General features: G+C 47.8%; 1 protein-coding gene across 4 annotated transcripts in view; it reads right to left on the reverse strand.

The window, feature by feature from the left end:
- Nucleotides 1–23,459, reverse strand: part of PPP6R2 (protein phosphatase 6 regulatory subunit 2) — a 106,164-nt gene that overhangs the window by 51,464 nt on the left and 31,241 nt on the right. For all 4 annotated transcript variants that reach the window (XM_086611156.1, XM_086611159.1, XM_086611158.1 and 1 more), the window contains exons 2-5: nucleotides 22,185–22,317; nucleotides 7,319–7,564; nucleotides 1,433–1,619; nucleotides 241–378 (exon numbers count right to left, since the gene is read on the reverse strand). In XM_086611156.1, the coding sequence (XP_086467282.1) occupies nucleotides 241–378; nucleotides 1,433–1,619; nucleotides 7,319–7,545 (552 nt within the window). In that variant the 5' untranslated portion in view covers nucleotides 7,546–7,564; nucleotides 22,185–22,317. The remainder of the gene's footprint in view (nucleotides 1–240; nucleotides 379–1,432; nucleotides 1,620–7,318; nucleotides 7,565–22,184; nucleotides 22,318–23,459) is intronic.

Here is a 23,459-nt window from a genome sequence, read left to right on the forward strand (position 1 = left end):
GAGCTGGAAATCCTGCACTGCCCGTGCCTGAACCAGCCCTGCTCTGCCACGCTGGCCACAAACAGCCTGAGGGACCCAAATAGCCGACGCGCAGACTCCGGCACTAAGAAAAACAGTTTTCAGAAGGATGGATCCGCTCTCAGAATAAACAGCAAAAAGAATTCCATTTCTTAAAGACAGAAAAACCCAAACCCCCTTGTTCCCAGTCTCGAAAAGGAAAAAAAAGCAGCAAATTCTCACATTCAGCACTTCCTGCCGTAGGGTCGCGGGCTCCACGCAGCTGATCAGACGCAGCAGGAGGTCCATCATTGCTGATGTATCTATATGCTTTAGCACCAGGCTAATAAATTTGTCTTTTTTCCTTAAAAACGCAATCACCTAAAAAGAAAAAAGCGTCAACATCAGTTGTTAGTACAACGCCCAGACACGGCACACAGAGCTGCCTACACCTCGCCTTGTCTCAACCAACCCACCTCAGAGAATCACAGAAGGGTTTGGGTTGGGAGGGATCTCAAAGCTCACCCAGTTCCAACCCCCTGCCATGGGCAGGGACATCCTCCACCACACCAGGTTGCCCAAAACAACAAAATCTCGATGCAAAACAGCTGCCAGGTTGAGAAATTCTCCAGAGAACAAGAGGAGAGAGCAACATCCTCGTTTCAAGGCGATACTACATGATATCTCTCTAGCCATCTTTTCTCTCCTCTGTGCCACAAAGAAACCCAAGCCCACAGAAGTAAGAGCATCAAGAAGCTGGTGAAGCTGGAGAATCTTCCGTTCCACTAAGGCGCTCCGACAGCCTTCGTTTGAAAAAACCCAATTTTGAACTGGAACACATGTACTCCTGAAACACTGTTCAGCTCATGTTTCCAGCGCCCCTTTTACAGGGAGACTGAGGCGTTGTGCATGCAACGAGATGCTGCTGGGCAGCGACCAAGGATGCTCCGACATGCCCCTCCGTGAAAAACAACGCTTCAGGTGGGGCACAGGAACATCCCGGCTACTGCGGGTGCGACACCAAACCTGCGCCAAGGAGTCTACAGGAGCCAGCAACCCCCTCAGCTGAGGGATCTGAAGGACTTTTGGAAGCCCACATTTCAACTGCAATCTTCAAGAGTACAAGGAGTTGTTTTCAACTCTAAGAATCATAGAATCATAGAATGGTCAGGGCTGGAAGGGACCTTCAAAGGTCATCTAGTCCAACCCCCCTGCAAGGAACAGGGATATCTCCAACTAGATCAGGTTGCTCAGGGCCTCGTCCAACCTGGCCTTGAACATCTCCAGGGATGGAGCATCCACCACCTCTCTGGGCAACCTGTTCCAGTGTTCTACAACTGTGAGATCACGAGGGTGGCAACGATGCTGCCGTACATCACGAACGCCGTGAGCGAATTAATCTGTGCCCACGTCTCAGGACTAATGTAATCACTACCTGTTCCGTTTTTCTGGCGATGAGATTCCCAATAGTCTTACTGAAGAAACTGGCAAGCAAAGGGTTCAAAGGAGGCTCGTGATCCAAGAAGTCATAGAGGATGTTGAGCAGAGTTTCGTCCCCTCCGAGCTTGTCGTTGATCTGCGGCACATCCGAGGTCAGCAGTTCACAGGCTGTGTTTGGGTACCTGGAGGGACAGAACCAGAGCAACTGGAGGCGAAATGAAAACTCTCAGGAGAGCCACCTCTTATTGGAGTTATAAAGCAAAGAGCAGGAGCACCACCATTCCCAGAGCCAGGGGGAAAGCCCACCACAGGAGAAAGGAGGGTCACCTCCACTAGGGGCACATTGTAAGGAAGCGCTGGTTCCTGTAGCACCTCGTGGGCAATTTTTAACCGCGGAATTACGTATCTCGGCTGCCTTCCGACTGCAGTTAGCTCTGATTTTCAAAAGTGATGCTTAACCAGTTTCAAAACACTTAAAATCTTTTCATATGGATCCATTTGCGCCATTAAAATTAACCCAAAAGTTGAAGGTTGACCTGAACGCATTTTTAGCAGGTTTCCGCAATATTTCCTTAAATTATTTTTTCCACTACTGCAGCTGAATTAAATATGAACTTTTTTTTTTTTTTTTTAAATCAAGAGGACTAGAATTTAGAGACAGAACATTAGATCTAACACCGACCTCCTGGCAAATGAACATACACTATGGACAGGAGCAAACAATTCACAGCCAACATTTTGAGCTCCAATTTTCAGTAGTGTCTACAGCCTTCTGTACGATTCAGTTGTTCTTCAGAAAACACTAGTGCCTGGTTTAGATAATTTTCACTAGTGCCTGGTTTAGATAATTCTGCTCATCCAAATCGGAATATGAAGTTATGCTTGACCGCTAACTCAATCCTTTCTTTTCCTGACCTTGTTCCTTGCTCTTCCAGGTGGTGCTTTTAGAAACAGGTCACATTTATGGTCAGAAAAGGTAACAGCATGTTTATAATTAATTAACTATACATTTACAATTAGACAAAGTCTCAAATATCAAAGTGCACAGATACAAAACAATAATCTAAAAATCAACATAAGAAAACTCTTTTTGGGGACTCAGTTTTGCTAAGTGACCAAGTTTCTTCAGGCTGAGCTCCTGCCTCAGAAGCCAGCTGTCCCGCAGGGCTCCACCGCACCGTTCTGCAAACATCCCCTGGATCCAGCCTCTCCGTTGCTCACGCGATGCAGGAATTACCCAGGGGATGGGCGGCTGTCTCACACGCACGCTGCGACACTGGAATTCCCCTAGCCATCTTTTATTCTCTTTAAACTTCATTTCAGCATCTCACTGTTAGATCAGTGTCTTAATCTCACGTTCCAGCCACTGCCCATCTATGGAAAAGGTGTCTGAGAACTCGCCAGGACAGACCTGTTGCCCATCACACAGAGGTTACTGGAGCAGAAGCAGCAGTTTGTCAAATTCTACCTACCACGGAGCTGCCGCAGCTTCAGTGATGCAGACGACCCCGGAGCCAAAGGCAGCTGCACTTTCGTTTCAAACCACGATTCTCTCTCACCCCACTAATTGCTCAAAGCCTCTGACGGGGCGCGCTCGAGCAGCTCAGCCCTTCCGAGCACAAAGCAGCAATTCCCAACACCGAACTTCCCGCCGAGTGCCAGTTCTTATCCGCGCTTCTGGAAGTACTTCTGATTTGTTACAGAATCATGGAACGGTTTGGGTTGGAAGGGACCTCAAAGATCATCCAGTTCCAACCCCCCTGCCATGGGCAGGGACACCCTCCACTACACCAGGTTGCCCAAAGCCCCATCCAACCTGGCCTTGAACACTGCCAGGGATGGGGCAGCCACAGCTTCTCTGGGCAACCTGTGCCAGTGCCTCCCCACCCTCAGAGGGAAGAATTTCTTCCTCAGATCTAATCTAAATCTGCCCTCTTTCAGTCTAAAGCCATTGCCCCGTGTCCTATATTGCCCAAGTCCTTGCCCTTGTCCCTCCTCTGTATTTCTGCTCTCCAAACAGTTATCAATTGATGACAGAACTCTTCTTTGCTATCCCATACCAGCTTGTTGTCACCAGCCTTTGACAAGGGACCTTATCTTCTCAGGAGCGTACTTATGGCCCATTAGACACATCTCCAACCCGTGTGTTTCACTGACTCCACCAAACACAGCTCCTGAACCGCAGCCGGACTTCCCTCGACGAAGGCAGCACCGGGCGATGGCGGAGGGCTCACGTTTAGGCAGATGTCCATCAACCGACGCCAGACCATCAACGGTTCACTGTGAACCGTGCAGAGCCAGACTTACTGCCTCACCGACCCTCCTTGAGAACTGGTGTCCTGTTTGCCACTTCCATGCCACCGGTTGATCAGGGCAGCAATTTGACACTTGAATTCTTTTAAATTTAAATTCTTTACATCACTTCGGTGAACATCAGCCACTCCTAACAATTATTCTACTGATCCACAGATGCTTCAATTTGAGACAGTTCCTTAGACTATTCCCTTGTAAAGACCGCTTGGGAATCTCCTGAGAAGCTTCTGAAACGAGCACCAACACAGACAGTTTAATTAGATCTTCTGCTACGGTCCCATCTTCCTTTTTACACTCGATCATCCGTCCACCCTACACATTCTCAGAGAGGTTTCCGTGTTTTGATGGGTTTAGAGTATCCGTGGTTCTGCTTTTAGCAAACTGCTTCCCAAAATCCCTTCGTTCATGCTCACCAATTCAGTAGCCACAACATCCTTTTTCCGTATCTGGACACGACTTCCCTTTTGTGAGGGTGTACTTTTACCTGTAATGGATTATTTGTTTTTAACAAAGCCAGTTTTCTACATTAGGATTTTTTTTAAATCTTTGTAACAGAAGCTCTGCATTTATCCTGAACCACTAAAATGCTTCCAGGCCAGGTGTGAGCTTTTCACCCTTTCCCAGTACCACTTGCTTCCTAACGAGCCTCCTCCTATTTATGTAGTTCCATTCCCAGAAGTTAGAAGAACAAACCCCAGGCCGATGATAACGCTGGTTTATGTCTTTTTCCCTCCTAGGAGGATGTTAAACCTGAGCACATTACGGTGACTATTACAAAGTGATTTTACAACAGTTACATTTCGTAGAGCCCCCGAGGGTATATAAAGAGTTATTTCTCCTTTTTCACTGCTCCACGCAAAAAACCTTCACGATTCCTAAAAACTCACGCGCCGTGCCTCCCTGATGGACAGGATGGAGTGATGGACACCCTGCCAACAGGGGGGGAGGATCAACGAAACCTCTCACCGTTACGGCGCGTTCTGCTCCTGCAGCCTTCGCAGACTCCGAGTTTCGCGGATCTAACACTTCGCCCGCTGGATTTCGGCGCAGCATCCCAACCCGTGATGGTTCCGTGCTGTAGGTAACTGGTCTCACTCGACACTCAGCCCCCTGTCCCCTACAGCCCGCTCTGCCACGAGCGGAGCCTACTCTGCCTTTCCTACAAGCTGCACCCTCATTACTGCGTGGTCTCAACAGGCTTACGAGCCACCCCGGCATGTCGACAAGCCCACCAGAAGTAGACACGACAGTTCGGACAGTTTGCACACTTCTTTGGCTGCTACAGGTCTTTATCTGGCTGCTCACTTTTGCACGCTACACTTGGACGGGGATTTGCTGTCGAGTGTTCCCTTTGCAGTTCCCTTCCCAGGAACATCCTCCTGGTGTTCCAAGACCAAAGCATTCTGATGATCCCCTTTCCACAGCACGCATCATTCTAAGCAGCGCATCCTTCCAAACCTATCAAGTTTCTCCCCTGTTCCACTTTAAAAACTTTCATAACCTTTTCTTAAGAGCCAAAAATTGGATTCCATTTGGATTTAGGCAGAGTCCATTCTTCCTGCTCAGCTTTTATTTATTCCAAAAGCTTCCTCAGTTTCTAAGCAGCTTTCCCCTCTCCAGTGCCTCACCATGCTCTGCCTGGTCCTCACACAGTACTGGAAGCATTTCTGAAAAAATACTTCATAAAGACCAGCTCTGTTTGTCCTGGCAAGTTCTCATGGCCACCAAAGGCTCACTTACCTCTCTAGGGTCTATAACCACACTTCCCACTGCTATACTGGCTTTTTGAGCCTTATGGACCACTCGTAGAAGAAGAAGAGGAGGATATAATGCCATTATCTGACGAAGAGATCGGTGAACGAGACTGTTAACTTAAGGCCTTCCCACCACCAGGCTTTCTTCTATCTTGGCAGCACAGAGGATGGCAACACTGGAGGTTGACCTCTTCCCACCGCTGTCTACCTTTGTGCCTCCTCACCAGGCAACTTGGCCTTGAGCTGCTCGAACCACATGCTGCCTTCAAAAGCTGATGAAAAGGCATATATCCTGCACGTGAAATTCAGGGATGCCTGGGAGCAACACTCTCATACTGAGTGTCCCTCTTCATTTTGGTTTGCACTAAGGATTTTGCTTAGAATCATGGAATGGGTTGGAAGGGACCTTCAAGATCATCCAGTTCCAACCCCCCTGCCATGGGCAGGGACACCCTCCACTACACCAGGTTGCTCAAAGCCTCATCCAACCTGGCCTTGAACACTTCCAGGGATGGGGCAGCCACAGCTTCTCTGGGCAACCTGTGCCAGTGCCTCACCACCCTCAGAGGGAAGAATTTCTTCCTTAGATCTCATGGAAATCTCCCCTCTTCCAGTTCAAAGCCATTGCCCCGTGTCCTGTCACTCCACACCCTTGTCCAAAGGGAAAAATGAAAAAGGGAAAAATATCTTGAGAAATTTTTGTTTGACCCCACCGTTCCTCACTCTTAGTCTGTTTGGTTACACCAGGAAAAGGTTTCCACTTCCACCCTTCAGGACACAGGATCAGAGACCTAAACCGACTCCTGAAATCTGCACGAGAACAGGACTGGCAACGGGCACGGACAGGGACACGGACAACTGGAATCCCTCATCCTCTCCTCCAGCAAAATACACCCACATCCCAGCAAAGGACCAAGCAGCACTGCCCAAGGTCTGCTCCGCTCGTTAACCCTCTGCTGCACATCAGCCGTGCTGGGGCCGGCTTTGCCTCGGGCTCGCTGCGCACACAGCACGGGTGCCGGGTGCCGGGTGATGGGCTGCGGTACCCGCCGCGCCGCTCTCCCGTGCAACCCCACCTGCGCAACACCCCACGGGATGCAGGAATTCAAAAAGTGCAAAGGCTGCTGCAAAGGGTTAAGAGCACCTGCACAAATTCCCCGGGGTTGATTTATGTATTGACACACAGAGCAGCCCTCTATTTGTACATAAACTTCCTAAATCCAAAATGTAAATATTTCCAAGTATACATTTAGTAAAAAACTGTATGAGCACAACTTGCTCTGAGAACCAGCCACATCTGAAGGGTCCATGGGAAGCAGGAGGCTCTTGGCAGAGGCAGGCTCTCTCCCTGCCGGCCCCGACACGACACCAGCAGGTTCTGCACATGCAGCACAACGAAATTACAGCTTTTATTCACGGGGCACCTCGCTCTTTTGTGGGCTCAACTAGTGAAAACCAATCAAGTTCAGAAATTTGTACCTGAGAACAGAACGCTCTTTGCTGGCAATTTTGATAAAAACAAACTCAAGGCACTTTTGAGATACTGATTATTTTGCTTGAAAAGTTCTGAACAGAGAGCAAGAGCTTTATTTTTTTTTTTTTTTTTAGACAAACTCAATGATAAACCATTACAAATAAAGAAACAAGCTTCTGAAAATCGACTCCAAGCAACAAAACGCTGTGAATTATTTCGCAGCGCTCGAAAGCCTTTCTGCCAACCCTGGAGAGGTCACATCCACCTCGGAGCAGAGAGTTTCCACCACCGAGGTCTCTCATTCAGTTTTCTTCGCATAGGACAGAAAAGAAGCACCTACTTGAAGCGGACCTTCTCGTCCATATCCAGGGGAGGCTCATGTGTGATGAGGTTGACCAGCTCCTCCATGCAGTGCTGCTGGCAGAGGAAGTCCAGCAGCTTGCGGTTCTGAGCCTTGCACTCCTGTAAGATGTCATCTTCATCCATCAGCTCGTGAAGTGTCACATCTTCTTTATCCAGCAGCTTGTCCACGTGTGATGTTGTGTTCAAATCGAACTTCCAGAACATGTTGATGGGACACAACTAGCTGTAAAGCAAAAGAATGCGAGTTAATCTTCCACTTTCGCCATTAATTCTGAGCAGAATGTCTTCATGCAGCTGCCAGCCAGCTTGTCAAAAATCAGTTCAATTCTGTGAACAAAATTAACAACCCAACACGACTTGGAGTATAAAATCACACAACGGTTTGGGTTGGAAGGGACCTCAAAGATCATCCAGTTCCAAGCCCCCTGCCATGGGCAGGGACACCCTCCACTACACCAGGTTGCTCAAAGCAATTACAGCTGTAGAACACCAACGACGGCCACAACACATGCATGAATTAACTTTAACTGCCAGTAGCTTGAACTAAAAATCAAAGATTCTGTCCATACAGAGAAATAATTTGCTGGATTAAAGTCCAGGCTGGTCACAGCCAGAAAGCAGCTGCTGCTCTGTAAGCAGTTTGCATTAAAGGGTTTGGGTTTTTTTTGTATTATTTGTATTTCAGAGTCACGCTCATCAGCCAAAACGGCAACAATCAATGATTTATGCACGTGGAAGGCAGGCCTCCAACGTCCCGCACCAGCAAGGGGTAAGACAAGACCAGAACTGGAGAGAAACAAAAAACCCTCAACTACTGGACACTGCAAGTGGTAGCAGCAGCAAACCTGGGGCTGAACTGGTAAAGAATACAGGCCTCATGGTACACCAGAGGATGCTGTTAATGTCCCAGACATGACAGAAGTGTAAGACTCAGTGGTCTTTCGAGGGGCAGAAGAGTGTATTTTGGTTTTACACATATAAAAAGTGTGTCTGTGTGTGTGTGTGTAAGATGTGCAGCTCCGGAGCCGGGTGCCAGTGGGACCATTAATGTCTCCAGGGGAAGCCGGGCACACGTTGTCAGGAACACAGAAAGCAGTTCACTGGACTGCACTGTTACCAGCTCCAAAATTCTGAACTGGGGGAAAAAACACAGCTTAGTGGTTCTATTACTTAGAGGGTGCCTGGCTGGGCAGCTAAAACCTGGCCTGGAAAATAATGCTCTAGTTCTGTTCTTGAGCGTTCTACACCAGACCACACCTGACCTCTGCACACCCACCTCTCACTCAGGGTCTGCAGATCTTCCCGCCACCTCGGATTGGGATTTACACACGTTTACCAGTAACAGAAATGGCAAAAGGATACTATAAATCGAAGCCAGCAATAGAAACTGAAGGGATGCCCTCCTTTTCCTACACGCCCTGGATCCCAAATCCTCATAAATACTTGTTGGGAAGAACCCTCCTCACCATCACCTTCCTCCACAGGAAGTTTCGCACGGACGTTTTACATCATCCCAAGCAAATAAAAAAATTAAATCGATGTAGTTCTTTACCAAAGTGGCAAAACTGAGGTACTGCACGTAACCAACAACGACAAACTCTTATTCAGGACCGAGCCGGAGCCTGTTCCCAGTACATCACCTTGCACAAACAGCCATCAAACCCTGCCCCTGCCCCACGTTTTGCCCCCTCCGTGTCTCCCCGGCGGCGCTCGGGGACCCCTTTGTGCCCGCAACGGCTCAGCTCGCCCCCTCGGGACCCGCCGCACGCCGCGGGAGCCGCCGGGGTGAGCGGAACCACACGCTGCATTTCAGACGAGGTTCCACCATGGCCATGTGTGTCAGTGAGAACATTCCCCTCAAAGCAGTTTTTGCTAAATACGGAGCGCTGCACTTCGTCTTACTCACTCCCATCCTACTCCTACCCCTACCGCTTTCTTTCCTTTTTTTGTACTCCCATTTTTCTCTCTGTGAGCTCTATTAATTAGCTTTTTCCAGTGAGCTTCCCCAGTACACTTCGCCCTATAGAACAATCATTAACTATATAAAAATAAGACGGTGTTCAGGCTACCCCTGAGAAACTCTTCCCATGGTCTTCCTCTTGCCTAAAGTTTTCTCTTACCATCCTGCCCTTGACCATCTCTGCTCAGGATCTGGCTGGTTCATCACGATTCCTCAACAAGCCATAACTTTTCACAATCCCGCCCCGGCTATCGTACCAAATACCTTAATGATCTCCACAAAGAAACCAGATTTACTGAATTTCTTTTATTTAGAGTATCAGCTGCCAAAAAAAGAGCTCAGATGAGTTTGGCACAAGTTAAATGACTGATTTTCATTTCATTTTTCATTGTTGTGTCTTTTACCGTTCTCTACTGGGAGCAAATAAGGAGTAATCTTAATTCTTCCCCAGTAACACTTTCAGTATCTTCAGAGAGCACAAGATAACATCGGTTCTTCACCAGTAGAGGGTTGCACTTCAAAAAGCAGCCAAGTCATTTCGCTGGCTGAGAATCCCAGTACAGCCTCTCATTTCTGGCTCCCGTTTAGTGTCTCAGACTAAATTCTTCCCCACACACTGTCTCATGGAATGGTCTGGGTTGGAAGGGACCTCAAAGATCATCCAGTTCCAACCCCCCTGCCATGGGCAGGGACACCCTCCACTACACCAGGTTGCCCAAAGCCCCATCCAACCTGGCCTGGAACACTGCCAGGGATGGGGCAGCCACAGCTTCTCTGGGCAACCTGTGCCAGTGCCTCACCACCCTCAGAGGGAAGAATTTCTTCCTTAGATCCCATGGAAATCTCCCCTCTTTCAGTTTAAAGCCATTGCCCCGTGTCCTGTCACCATGTACCCTTGCAAGAAGTCCCTCCCCAGCTTTCTCAAGTCTCATCCTTGCTCAAACCTCATGGCTCTGCTACACGTACAGGAGCTTCACAAGAGGGAAAAAAAGAGGTTCTGGAGGAAGGAATCCTGTGCGGGAAGAGCCGGTCAACTCCCGGGTCTGCACACTACACAGAAGGTCAGGAGCAACAGGAGACCACGAAGAGATGGCATCGTGTTGGGGGCTACGGGGATCAAAGATGGTTTCAAGAAATAGACACTTGTTAATGTTACAGAAAATCTGACAAAACTGTCACTCCCCACTGACAAAGGCGACGAGCACAGCCCAGACAAGAGAAAAGCTCTGTGGAATAACATCATTAAGCTAAACCACATTTTCACGACGTGATGCGAACTGGAGGAGCGATGTCGATGTGCCACATTCCCAGATTATTCCCACACAAGCGTGTGATTTTACAGGACAGATCAGAGTGCTGTTTTTAACCTAACCCACATCGCTGTTTCCGCAGCAGCAGGAACACTTGCTCCAACCATTCATTTTGCTTTCTCCAGCATCCAAAAATGTTACCACGCCTGATCTTTTGCCAGTTCCACCGCTTGCATAACTACATCCAAGACAGAAAACTGACATTACCCTTTTAAAAAAAAAAACCACACAGAAACCACCACTTTTTCCCTCCAGGAAGGTGCACTGCAGAAGGTGGGCACTGCTTTCCGGATACCGCTGCTGGGCCGTTTACAAGACCATGTAAAGACCCAAATTTTTTAACTACCCAGGTAAATATCTGGGTCCCTTGCAGTGTAACTTTCACACTGAACCTCCAACTAAATCACAGAACCACAGAATGGTTTGGGTTGGAAGGGACCTCAAAGACCATCCAGTTCCAACCCCCTGCCACGGGCAGGGACACCCTCCACTACACCAGGTTGCTCAAAGCCCCATCCAACCTGGCCTTGGACATATTGAGAAGAGCTTGAAGAGCTTATAGGAACTACTAAATGAAACACTTTAAAAAAACCCACTGGTTTATTTATTTGTTTTTACCAATTAAGTCATTGACATGTGTTTTCTGCCCTACCTCAGTTCAAGGATTCCTCACCTGTGCATGTGCCTACGGATCTCTAAACAAAAGAGGATTACCTTACAAAATCGAGGCTATTTTGTTCTTGGAACAGCTCTGTTACCCAGGATATTTGACAACACGCTCTGTGGAGCTCCACTGGGCACTTCAAATTTGTCACAGATAACTGGTCTCTATTGTCTCTATTTCAGAGAGCTTTTTTCCATGTCAACATACTTCTTTCTTTCAATGTCTTCATCTCAGAGATTTAGAAGAACCAAGAGAATCTGCAAGTTTGCCCTTCGGGATACAGCACGGCTGCTGAGATGAAGCCCGATTAGAACGTGTTTGTGTTGCAATACTGGACTGCAATGGGAATGTTTAACCCACCCAAAGCACAGCCCCCTTACGGCTTTGTCTTAGAACCACAGAATCATCAAGGTTAGAAAGAACCTCTGAGATCAAGTCCAACCGTCAACCCAACACCACCACGCCCACTAGACCATGTCCTGAACTGCTACATCTACACGTTTTTCGAACACTTCCAGGCACGGTGACTCCACAACTTCCCTCAGGAACCTGCTCCAATGTTTGATCACTCTTTCACTAAAGAAATTTTCCCTAATATCCAACCTAAATCTCTCTTGGTGCAACTTGAGGCCATTTCCTCTCGTCCTATCGCTTAGTACTTGAGAGAAGAGACCAACACCAACCTCGCTACAACCTCCTTTCAGGTGGGACTCCTTCCCGCAGTCCTCCTGCATGCCAGGTCCTCCTTGGCTTCAGACTTCCAGCATTTTGAGGCAGAACTCACATACACATTACAGGGAAGCACACGACCCTGATCCCAGTAGAAACAGAAATGAGATCATAGAATGGTTTGGGTTGGAAGGGACCTTCAAGATCATCCAGTTCCAACCCCCCTGCCGAGGGCTGGGACACCCTCCACTACACCAGGTTGCCCAAAGCCTCATCCAGATCAAGCACCACTTTCTAATTACAAAGTTCCTGTTAAACATCAGGGGTCAACCACTCCCAGTCAAACCCACCGCACCACGTTTCTTGTAAAGCCCCCCATGAACACCAAGGCTATGGGCTTTGTTCGCGGCAGCCCCAGCCCAGTGACCGAGGGGGAACTGGGGGAAAGCATCTGAAACAAATGGTGACCCAGACCTCCCCCATGGCCCACCCACTGCCATTTCTTTACAACCTCCCAAACTGCCAGATTAGCTACTTTAGGTTGATCCCAATCTTTTGGGAACTACTTTCTGCCCCCCAAAAACGCCATAAAAAGAGGCAGAGAGAAAAGCAGTTTCTAACTTGAGCCGTTTAACTCCACAGTGTATTGAAATAAATTAAAAAGGTTAAATTTCAGCATCCACGGCGACCAGCGAGAGCCGCTGCATCCGTCCACTCGGCGGCTGAAAACGCCCTCACGAAACGGAATTTCTGCGTTCGGAACAGACATCTGAATTTCCAACCTACGTGACACTGCTGTGACAGTAACGCTGTGTGGCTGCGGAGTGTGTTCCTTACAAACTGTTCTTCAGGTATTTTTAACCAACTACGCTTAGTTTTAAACTCTCCGAGTGAAAAGTTGGCATAAAAGGTCTCAAATGGATGTTTGGGTGCACGGTTAACCTAAATACATAGATATTCCATACATATATGTGGAATGCGCACGTAAATCTCACTTTTCAAATCTGAACCCATCATCAATCTGCCAATTCTACAGTTTTGCAAAACTTTTTATATATCTATAGGAAAAGCTGTCTAATCTACAGGAGACATGCTGATAAGGTGTCCTTATGAATCATAGAACGGTTTGGGTTGGAAGGGAGCTCAAAGACCATCCCATACCAACCCCCCTGCCATGGGCAGGGACACCCTCCACTACACCAGGTTGCCCAAAGCCCCATCCAACCTGGCCTTGAACATTTCCAGGGATGGGGCAGTCACAGCTTCTCTGGGCAACCTGTGCCAGTGCCTCCCCACCCTCAGAGGGAAGAATTTCTTCCTTAGATCTCATGGAAATCTCCCCTCTTTCAGTTTAAAGCCATTGCCCTGCGTCCTGTCACTCCACGCCCTTGTCCAAAGCCCCTCTCCAGCTTTCCTGTAGCCCCTTTAGGCACTGGAAGGTGCTGGAAGGTCTCCCCGGAGCCTTCTCTTCTCCAGGCTGAACAGCCCCAACTCTCCCAGCCTGTCTCCATAGCAGAGGAACACCACTCATCACTGGCCTCCACTTGGACATCGAACTGTTGAACGCAACTCTGAGTGCGACCATCCAGCCAATTCCTTATCCACTGTGTGGTCCATCTGTCAAATCCACGTCTCTCCATATCTCCTGTTATATCAGGGATACAACAATAAGCAACAAGGCCAAACGCAGGAGTGTCAGAAGCAGCAGCCTAACCTACAGTGCTAACAGGATGAGGACATACTCAGTGTAGAGTGTTTTTAAAGTATCTTTAGTAGGAACAAACTGCTCTTCCTTAGGTCTAGATGATGAAATACCTATTCTGACATCAGCAGCACCATCGTTTCCTTTTGAAAGAGCTTTCGATTCCGAAGTTAAGTACGAGGAAAAAGCCTGTCAAATGAAGAACGCCTATTTTTCCCCCCACTGAGCTGTCATTATATAAAAGTTTGGGGTGGACTTTTGATTCCACCTTTGATACTGCTTTAAGAACATGTCTTCAGTGCTGAGAGCATCTCCAAGCACTGTCAGATTTCCCCAACTACCCTTTGGCCAAGTGGTTGCTTACATTACTTTGCAACCACCACGACTTTGCATCCACTTACTCCGCTCGGGTTGCCAGGCACACCACACGCGTTCCCGTTCTCTCCTACCCTCGTCGCAGGGCTGAGAAGGACAAGGAAGCGTTTCTCAACTCGGGAGGCAAGCAGCCAAACAGAGCCCAAGCCTCAGCTTCCAACACCAGCCTCTGGCTGATGACAGTCTCCCCTCCCGTAAATGAAGAGGCTTTTACGATTTTCTTGAACTACAGTAACTTCTTTATTTCTTGTACCTTCCCAGAAAAAGCACAGCGCTGCCTCAAAATAGCACAGAGATGCCTCGTCAACACAGGAAGCAACGGGCCAGGTCAGTCTTCAGCGAGGACAGCCCCCTCCCAGAACAGGACCTGAACGCTGGAACAGAAGGGAAAAGTGAGCTTTTTCTGAACTGCCTCGACCTTCCGTTGCCATTTCTTCACAGATAATCTCAAGTCACACCTGAATAATTATCCTACATAATCCTATAATTATGCCTAATCTTTTCAAACCCACTTGGGCTTGCAACCAAGAGTGTTCTCCGACCTTAAACCATATCAAAGTTTCAAGCTGTTGGGAAAAGTACTTTTCAAGCTGGCTGGTTTGAATTCACCGAGGATCACTGCTCGTCCCACCCACGCTGAGTTACAAAATACAACTGCCTCGTGCTCACTTGCTCCGTACCATCTCTCCCAGACATGGAATGGAACACAAACTGTTCACGCAGCATCCGTCGGTTCTGAAAAACTAATCATCTATGAAAAGCAGAAAGGAGTAAAGCTACAGTACGAAGACAACGTTCATCACAAGGCAAGAGTGCACCACACAAATAATTTTATCTGCCTACAGTGGTTCCATTGCGTACGTTAAAATCACGGCTTTAAGTTAAAATTGTCTAAAAAGGACACGAGGATGGTCCAAGTTAAGGCCCTGCTTAAGTTAAAAACTCCAAGCTGTATGCAGGAGATAAATTAGAAGAAAGCTGCTCTGCAAGATAATTTTTAGCACATCGGAAAGTTGTAATATAGTTTTTTTCTACACATAAGATGTTAGAGTTAAGTGTCAGTCTTTGGTTTAATCTGATCTCTACACTGAAATACTCAGTATCTTTATAAAACTTATCTAACAACAAAAAGGTGCAAAGAAAAAGGACAATTCGGTAAAAAAAAACGATTAACTTTTTGTTAAAGATGATGGATAAGTTCCTTTGACAAACTCGAGGCAGAGAACAGAGACATAAGTGCTTTCTGGACCACAACTGAGTAGTTACCCTTCAAAATCAATTTGTATTTTCTCATCTTACTCCCCATTCAACTGCTCAGCTGTCCTTCTCCCACCCGTCCTCATACCACGAAAAGCTCATTCCTACCACCGTTCGCTTACTGTCCCCATCTCTAAGTTTCCAATTTTGTAAAACTGGGGGAGTCCTGAGCTGCACAAGGATGTCGTGGAGATTAACAGCTGCCAACATCTGGAAATAAGCTTTCCATACCTGGGTATTCCTTCCCGAGGCTGTTATCCCCCCCACCCGCCTGCATTTATTTGTCGCCGAGGCAGAGTTCGCTGGAGATCCCAGGCGGCTGCTGACGGCCACGCGGATATTCCAAACAATCCCCGTGACGCAGCTCCTCAAGTTTCACTTTCCTTCCTTAAACGACGAGTGAAAAAAGAGCTAAATCACAACGCGAGAACAGGAGGATAAACACGTTAGGGGGAAGGTTCACGTTCTTGCTCCTCAAGAGCTATTTTTCTTCTAAAGCTGTTTCTACCACTTATATTTGGAAAAAAAAATTTAAAAAACTAAACGTACCCATTATTAACTGCTATAATGACGCGTGTCCAGTCTGCAAGTTTTCTTCAGCAGAGGAAAAGGCAGCAAGAAGCAGCACACGCTGCTTACATCCAGCAAAAGCAGACACTGGAGATCCCCCTGCTGCAGCGGGAGCCCGCGCTGCTCCGCAGGCTCGGGAGCGCGGCTGGGTGTTCCCAGGACGGCTCCATCTGCAGGGATTAGACAGCTCCACGGGAGTACGGGTCGGAGCAATGCGGAAGGAGCTGACAGAAGGCCACAGAGCAGCTCTGCCTCCAAACCAGCTCAGTCATGCTGGTCATACCAGTTCGTAAGGGGCTCGAGATCTTCATTTTCCCAAGTGCTTTAACGAGCTGCGAAGCAATTACTGGTACTGACCGTTAACGCTTCCCAACCGCCTCCAAATTACATCAAAGAATCCCTCTTGTTCACACTTAGCTTTTGATTCCGGTTTTTTACAGACGAAAAAGAAAAGATCCAAGTTGCTTATTTTCACCCCCAGCAGCACCGTTGATACCCAGCTGCGGGTAATTTTATCTGGGCAACAAGTTTACCAAACAGCTGCCTTAATTAAAAACATTTTGATTTACACCCAAAATAATCGGTGTATTTTCAATCTTTACACATCAGTAGCACTTTCCTTTCCCTGCCCTCTGCATCTGTAACAGTGTCGTACCACAAAGAGTAGAAAACTGTTATTGAACGAGAGCTACGGAGCAAGAGCAGGGGTCCGCGGGCCCGGGCTGGGCAGGGATGAGCTACGGATGGCAAAATAATCCGTAGGGAGAAATGGTTTTACAGCTTCTCATGTGCTCTGCTGTCCTGGGACAGTCACCTCTGGTGTCCAAATAAAAGCCACAACTTCATCCTCTGGTTTGTTAAGCTTTGCTGTTCTCGCTTGGACCTGCCAAAATATGACTTGTTGAAAACTGGGTGTGCTCTATCACCTCGGAGGAACAAGCCCTTCCACCAAGGGCTGCCACCAGCAGGAAGCTGTGACAAACCACGTCATCGGGGGGAAAAAATAAAAAAAGATAAATTTCCTATTGGAATTCACAGCAAGAAACACGTCAGGTTCAGAACATTTTGTATAGAAGACTGATTTTATTCATTTATGATAATGAACAGCTTTTACAGCAGGTGCTTTCCAGACACACGGGGAGGAGGGAACATCCTCGCTCTACGCAGCACGAAAAAAGAGAAAAAAGTAGATGGAGAAAAGAGAAAAACTGAACAGAGGTGGCACAAGGTGTTCCCTGTTTGATATTTTCAAACGGGAAGTGGATTAACCGCTGCAACTTTTTGGGAATTCCTCGTTAGCCTCAGCCCATCCGCGCGAGCCGGGGAAGCACGGCTCCTCCGGCACCGTTTGCTGTGCCCAGCGCGCTCGAGGCACCGGAACACCCTTCACCCTCCCCAGGCTTCGTGGGCCAGAAACACGCTACACACACGCCCGAGGAGGCAGGGTTTGTTGGTCCTGCAGTCCTGCACAGGAACAGGAAGAGGAAATACTTCCCACGTTTTTCCAAACAAGTTCAAATATCACAACTTTGCCATTTTATTCTCAAAATTAACTGCACGTGTCTGAAACTTGTACTGCACTAAAGCGCTGGCACATCCAGGTTTTAATCCAGATGAGGCCCAAACATATCTGCAAAAAGCATTTTTCTCCTGGTGTCTGCCACTCCTCGGGTCTCAGAACTTCCGCTCAGGTCGTCTACGGCTACAGCAAACTAGAAACATCTTCTGCTTTCTCCAGCGGACGTCGCAAAGCCCCTCGGAGCTGCTCGTGTTATTACTGAACCGGAGCATCTAATCGAAGGAGAAATCATCATGATTTAAGGAAGAGAGTTTTCTTCCTAGAACTACACGCTGCCATTTTTGGGGATAAACTGCTTTACGGAGAGCATTTCTAAATTTGATACACGTAGAATTAAACTGTCACTCAAACACCTGCTATTTGCCAACAAGACACTGCAGGGATTTTGAAATATTTAGAAGCTAGGCAGAGGCTTCCATCAAGAAGCAGAACGCCACCCAAAGCAAGCCCTGGCTGCACACTGGTCTTGGGATAGATGATTAAAAGCATAAATTTAAAAAAAAACCAACAGTATTTCCTCTTACTATTAAAGTAATCGCTGCTTTTCATCTTACTCCTTATGTAAGGAGAACGTCAAAAATCTTTCTGCTCTGTGAGTCCGCTAAGGACAAGGTGCAATGGCTTTAAACTGAAAGAGGGGAGATTTCGATGGGATCTAAGGAAGAAATTCTTCCCTCTGAGGGTGGGGAGGCACTGGCACAGGTTGCCCAGAGAAGCTGTGGCTGCCCCATCCCTGGCAGTGTTCCAGGCCAGGCTGGATGGGGCTTTGGGCAGCCTGGTGTAGTGGAGGGTGTCCCTGCCCATGGCAGGGGGGTTGGAACTGGATGACCTTTAAGGTCCCTTCCAACCCAAACCATTCCATGATTCTATGATTCTAATGACTGCTTCACCCTTTTCCCCCACTTCTGCTCATCCTTCCGCTTATCAGCGATTCTCACTGCAGCCGGATTTTATTCCCCGGTTCTGGCGGGGGGAGGCGGGGGTGTCCTTCTGGAGCCCCCATTTAGCACCACAGCGTGGTAGAAAGGCCTCTGTCTTTTCTAGAAAGTGTCAGGAGGAGTCTGTGAAAACAAGAGGCAATTCTATGATTCTATTTACCATTTTTATTTTTTTTATTTAAGTCCATTTAAGCCCATTCCTGATACAACAAAACATTTAACATTTTCCATGTAGTTACTAAGCAGAAACACATGGAAATGCTGAGAAGTATATTATCCTACTTGTTTCCAAAAAAGAAAGTATTTTTGAATACTTCTGACTTTCCTGTAACACCCTTTCTGTTATAAAAATACAAAGGACAAACATAACCAGCAGCTACATCACAGCTGAAGAATCTTCCTCAGTCCCATTTAAATCAGTCTCTCTCTCTAGTTTTGACAGGCAGGGATTCCTGATATGCATTTTAAGGTTATTTTATGAATATTATTTTTTTTTGCTAAGTTTTTATACAAAATTTCTTTCATTTCCTCTATAAGCAGAAATAATTTTAAGCTTTGCCAAACAGAGTAAAAGAAAAATCTAGGTAACTCTCTCGCATTGCGGTATCTGAGAAAGTTTTAGAACACACTTGCAAGTCAGATGGTGACGGATCACCAGGACGTGGTGGGATTCACCCAAGTCCGATGGTGACGGATCACCAGGACGTGGTGGGATTCACCCAAGTCAGATGGTGACGGATCACCAGGACATGGTGGGATTCACCCAAGTCAGATGGTGACGGATCACCAGGACGTGGTGGGATTCACCCAAGTCAGATGGTGACGGATCACCAGGATGTGGTGGGATTCACCCAAGTCCGATGGTGACGGATCACCAGGACGTGGTGGGATTCACCCAAGAGCCCTACAGCTTTAAAGCACTGCTGCCAACACCTAATTGCAGGGAACGAAGTACGACTTCATTTAACCTGGTGAACCCGAAGTCTAACACTAGCTTTTTAAGCAAACTGTTACACAACTCAACAAACTCACAACAAAACCGGACAGACGGACAAGGACAGTACGATCGATAGTTCACCCGAGCTCCCACAGAAGTATTTTGCATGGGCTTCTCCAAATAGCTCCAAAGAAAAGCTCACTTTTGTGAATCAGCAGCTGGTTAAAATACAAGAAACAAATCAAAAGCAAATAAAACCCCCCAGAAAAACACAGCAAGGAGGGTCCCAAAAGACACAGTGCTGCTCGATGTATTTACTCGTGATCTCAGAGGAAAGATGAACAGCAAGGTAGCAACGTTTACTAGTGGTAGAAGAGTTATTTAGCTTAAACCTACCCAAGATGTCAGAAATAGCTGCCGAGTGATCTCACGTTGATAAGCAGCCAGATGACGAAACAGCAGATGTAACTCAGTGCTGACAAAAGCCAAGGACTAATCATGGGAGAAAAGCCACCACTGAACGACGACAGCGAGTGAGTTAACATCGCTGATCCGGTATGGGGCCACCCAGCACCTTCAGACAGAAGGTGTGGGTGCACTGGGAAAAGAAACACCTGCAGGGTTTATAAACATCACCGACAGGTGTTTGAGCAGCAACTGCATCACTTTGGGTGAATCTGTCCTTTGGTCAAGAGGACAAGCAGGGGACAAGCAATTTGCACCTGTCCACTACGTCCTGACTGGCAAATCTTTGGTTCAAGTCTAACCCAGGAGCTTTCTGGGACCAGTCAACATCCGCAGTCAACTCCGGATCCTCAGGAAGTCTCTCATTCTCCGTCAGCTCTGAAGCCAGGCTGTCCATCTGCCCTTGGCTCATCTGAGACATATCCCATCGCACAGTCTGGGAACCTCTTCCCTCAAGTGTGCTCAGATGATCCCAGGAAGGAGCCACCTCCCCTCCTTTTGTAGGGCTTCACCCGACCTGAGTGCCACTGCCAGGACAAAGCAGCCCAGCAGCCGTCCTCCGTGATGCACGGCAATCCTTCTGAAGAAATATGGCATTTCAACATATAAATCAGAACAGATCCTGTTTGTTATAGCCATTTGGATGTGATCTTGGAGCCACTGTTCAAGGACCTCGATACGGAGCAGCAGCCAAAGAGGCAAAAGTAATGGCAAAAGTTATTACAAGAAAGAACAGGCAAGCAAGCAGAAGGCATGACACCGCTTGACTATCGTGGGTTTGCATCTCGAGGGCTGGGCTGGTTCGCCTCGCTCAGAAGAGACACGGAGCTCCAACGAGCACAGCTGCTCCGAGGAGCTGCTCCTGGGTGAGACTGAGCAGGACGAGACGCAGCGCAGCTCCTGGCGAAGGTGCATCAAACTTGACTTGATACATGGCTGCGGCTCAGAAAAACAACACACAGACGGGCACGAATGGTACCGAGGAGGTGAAAAGACAAGTGTTTAGAATGGGGACACCTCACAAAGTTATCCAGCAGTTATCCAGCCGAAAACAGGCAGAATGAAACACTAATTATGTTCTGCACGGGCAGAAGAAACTCTGTGGAACTTACAGCCATGGATGGTTACGGAGGCCAAAAGCTCAACGGAGCTCAGAAGCTCAGCTGGCTCTATCACTTCATGAAAACCAGGTTTATAAAGGGCTCTCAAACGTTTCACAGACACTGCTGTTTCCAAACAGTCACGGACCTTGGGGACTGCCAGCAAATGGGAGTGCCTACCCTGCATTTCCACTGTTCTCGACAGCCCCCGAGGACATCATCAGCAGGAGCAGGTATCGGAGCATCCCGAGCCAGCTGGACCTCAACGAGGACTGGAATCTGTCAGACTGGGCTATGCTGTTCTTTCCAACAACTATTTTTCTATTTCTATCTATTTCACTGGCCTAGCCTGGGTACCATCCACGTGCTCCAGTTCCTCGACAGCTGCCAGAACCGTTTTCACCAGTTTCAAGCCATCAGGTCTGACACGCACCGTAACTATGAGCAGCTCCAGCAGCAGCAGCATCTCTGTTTACAGCTCACCAAAAACCTGCACTTTTCTGCAACAAAACTTCGTGTCTCCTGCATTCTTTCAGGATCTTCAAGAACATCTTTAATTCATAACCTATTCCCTCTCGGAGTCACTGCTTTACACACAACCTCTTGCCTTTGTGGCATTAAGAGAGCTTTTCCCAACTGAATTACTGATAGGAAAACGACGGAGTCAGCCGGCTCCGCTGCCAGTGCCGGGAAGGATCGCAGCACTCCCAGGGGCAGCCAGTCCAGCTCCAAATAATCCTAAGGCAGTGAATCCCCAATGCAATTACTTGCTGCACGAGAGGGTAATTCCTCGTTTGCTTTGAACTGCCTGCTTGGTAACTCTGTTGGATGCTTCCAGCTTCTCACCTTAGGAAAACTAGTCAGTAATCACAGCTATTCCCTTTCACTACCCCAAGGACAAAACGTGCTGCGTGTCACTTCCATGTTGTTACTTCTTGGGCAGTTCCCAGAAGTATAGAGAGCCAGCAGAAAGAAAAAAGGAAGTTCCATCTTCTTCCCATCAATTATGCACATTAAATTAGAGCTCTAAGTTTTGAGAAGCACTTACCAGTTAAGCCCGGTTTTAGGGAGTAACCTGATCAACACACCATGCCGAGACCGCAGACTCAGCAGCAGCAGAGGAACTGAGCTCCTCAGCCGTATCAACCAGCTCTGAAACCCAGCAGCACCATCCAGGTGACACTGCAGTCCCCTCTCAAATGATTCCAGGTATTAAATACCAAGAACAACCTCACTGGCAGCCACCAGAACACGTAACAGAGCATTACAGAGCGTGTTGTCATCACTGAGCTTAAAAGGAAAGGCAGATGTGCATACCTTCAGTAGAAGTTACTTCAAACGTGAAACCTTCTCCACGGACAGAGAAACATTTGGGTTACAGTTCCTGGAATATACCCAGCTTCAGAAAATTATCTTCATCCAGTGTGAGTTCTTTCTCAAGCTTCCTATCCTGCAAAACATTTTTAAAAGTTATTATTAACCAAAGGTAACTAAGGGCCAAAGATTATTTCTCTCCCCCTCTAAAAAAACTTCTCAGTCCAAAGAAAAACTCGAGCAAGACCGCGGATGACCATCACCACCGCCGTGTCAGACACGCTCCCCTCAGCCACCCACCCCTCCCGCAGCGCTGGGCAGCCACCAACCTTCCCACCACGCCGTGACCACGGAGGGGTTAACAGCCCCGGACTCGGCTCCGAGACTTGTATCTCATTCAAGAACACGTTTGTTTTCTCGACATCACTTCAAAAGAAAGTTATAGGTTGTCAAGGAAACCCAAGGGTCATTTTCACTTGTTCCAAGAATAATTGCAGCAACAATACACGTATTCCACGTCCGGCCTGGGGCCCCCGTCACCGTCCGACGGCATCAGGCACCCGCCTCCAGACGAGATCCGCGGAAGGGACACGGACACGGGGACTGAGCCGGGCTTAGCGCTGGGCTCCCCCCCGGCTGACGGAGCTGGGGGTTAACCAAGCCCCCTCCAAATCCAGGTACTGCTTTTGTCCCGTGGGGTTAGGACCCAACGGCAAACAACAGCCATCAGTCCCTACGCCGAACAATCACATTCCCACCCCATCCCAATAAAAGAGTTCGCTCGCGTTATTAGGGCAGACACTCCATGTGCGTATCTAAACGGCCTCGCAAACCTCAGCATCAGAATCCAGGGAAAGCACAACAGCCCAACAGACAGCACCAGCAGGAAGAACCATGTGTTTTCTCATCTTCTTACCAGCAATTACTTAGCTGGAGGTAGAACATTCACCCAAAACTGAAGTAATTCATTCGAACGGGCAGCGAATGTTATTTTAAGGTCTGTAAATTCAAAGCCTTTTTCCCAGCGTTTGTCCTACAAAGTTTTTTAAACATTATAAATGATAAACTGAAGGTAAAACAGTGCAGCATAGATTTAAAATTGTAACCTGAGGCCCGACAATTACAGTGCTGCTCCAAAACCAGACCAAACTGTCTCCCAGAGAAATCACCACGCACTTCAGGTGTAACCAGAACACAGCAAGAACACTTGGAGAGAGTCTGAGGAAAAAGCTACGTGCTCTGATTCTACACATCCTCTTAAAAGTCCAACTCCACTCT

This window comes from Tauraco erythrolophus, chromosome 4 (genome assembly GCF_009769465.1).
Source record: "Tauraco erythrolophus isolate bTauEry1 chromosome 4, bTauEry1.pri, whole genome shotgun sequence".
Classification (NCBI taxonomy): domain Eukaryota; kingdom Metazoa; phylum Chordata; class Aves; order Musophagiformes; family Musophagidae; genus Tauraco; species Tauraco erythrolophus.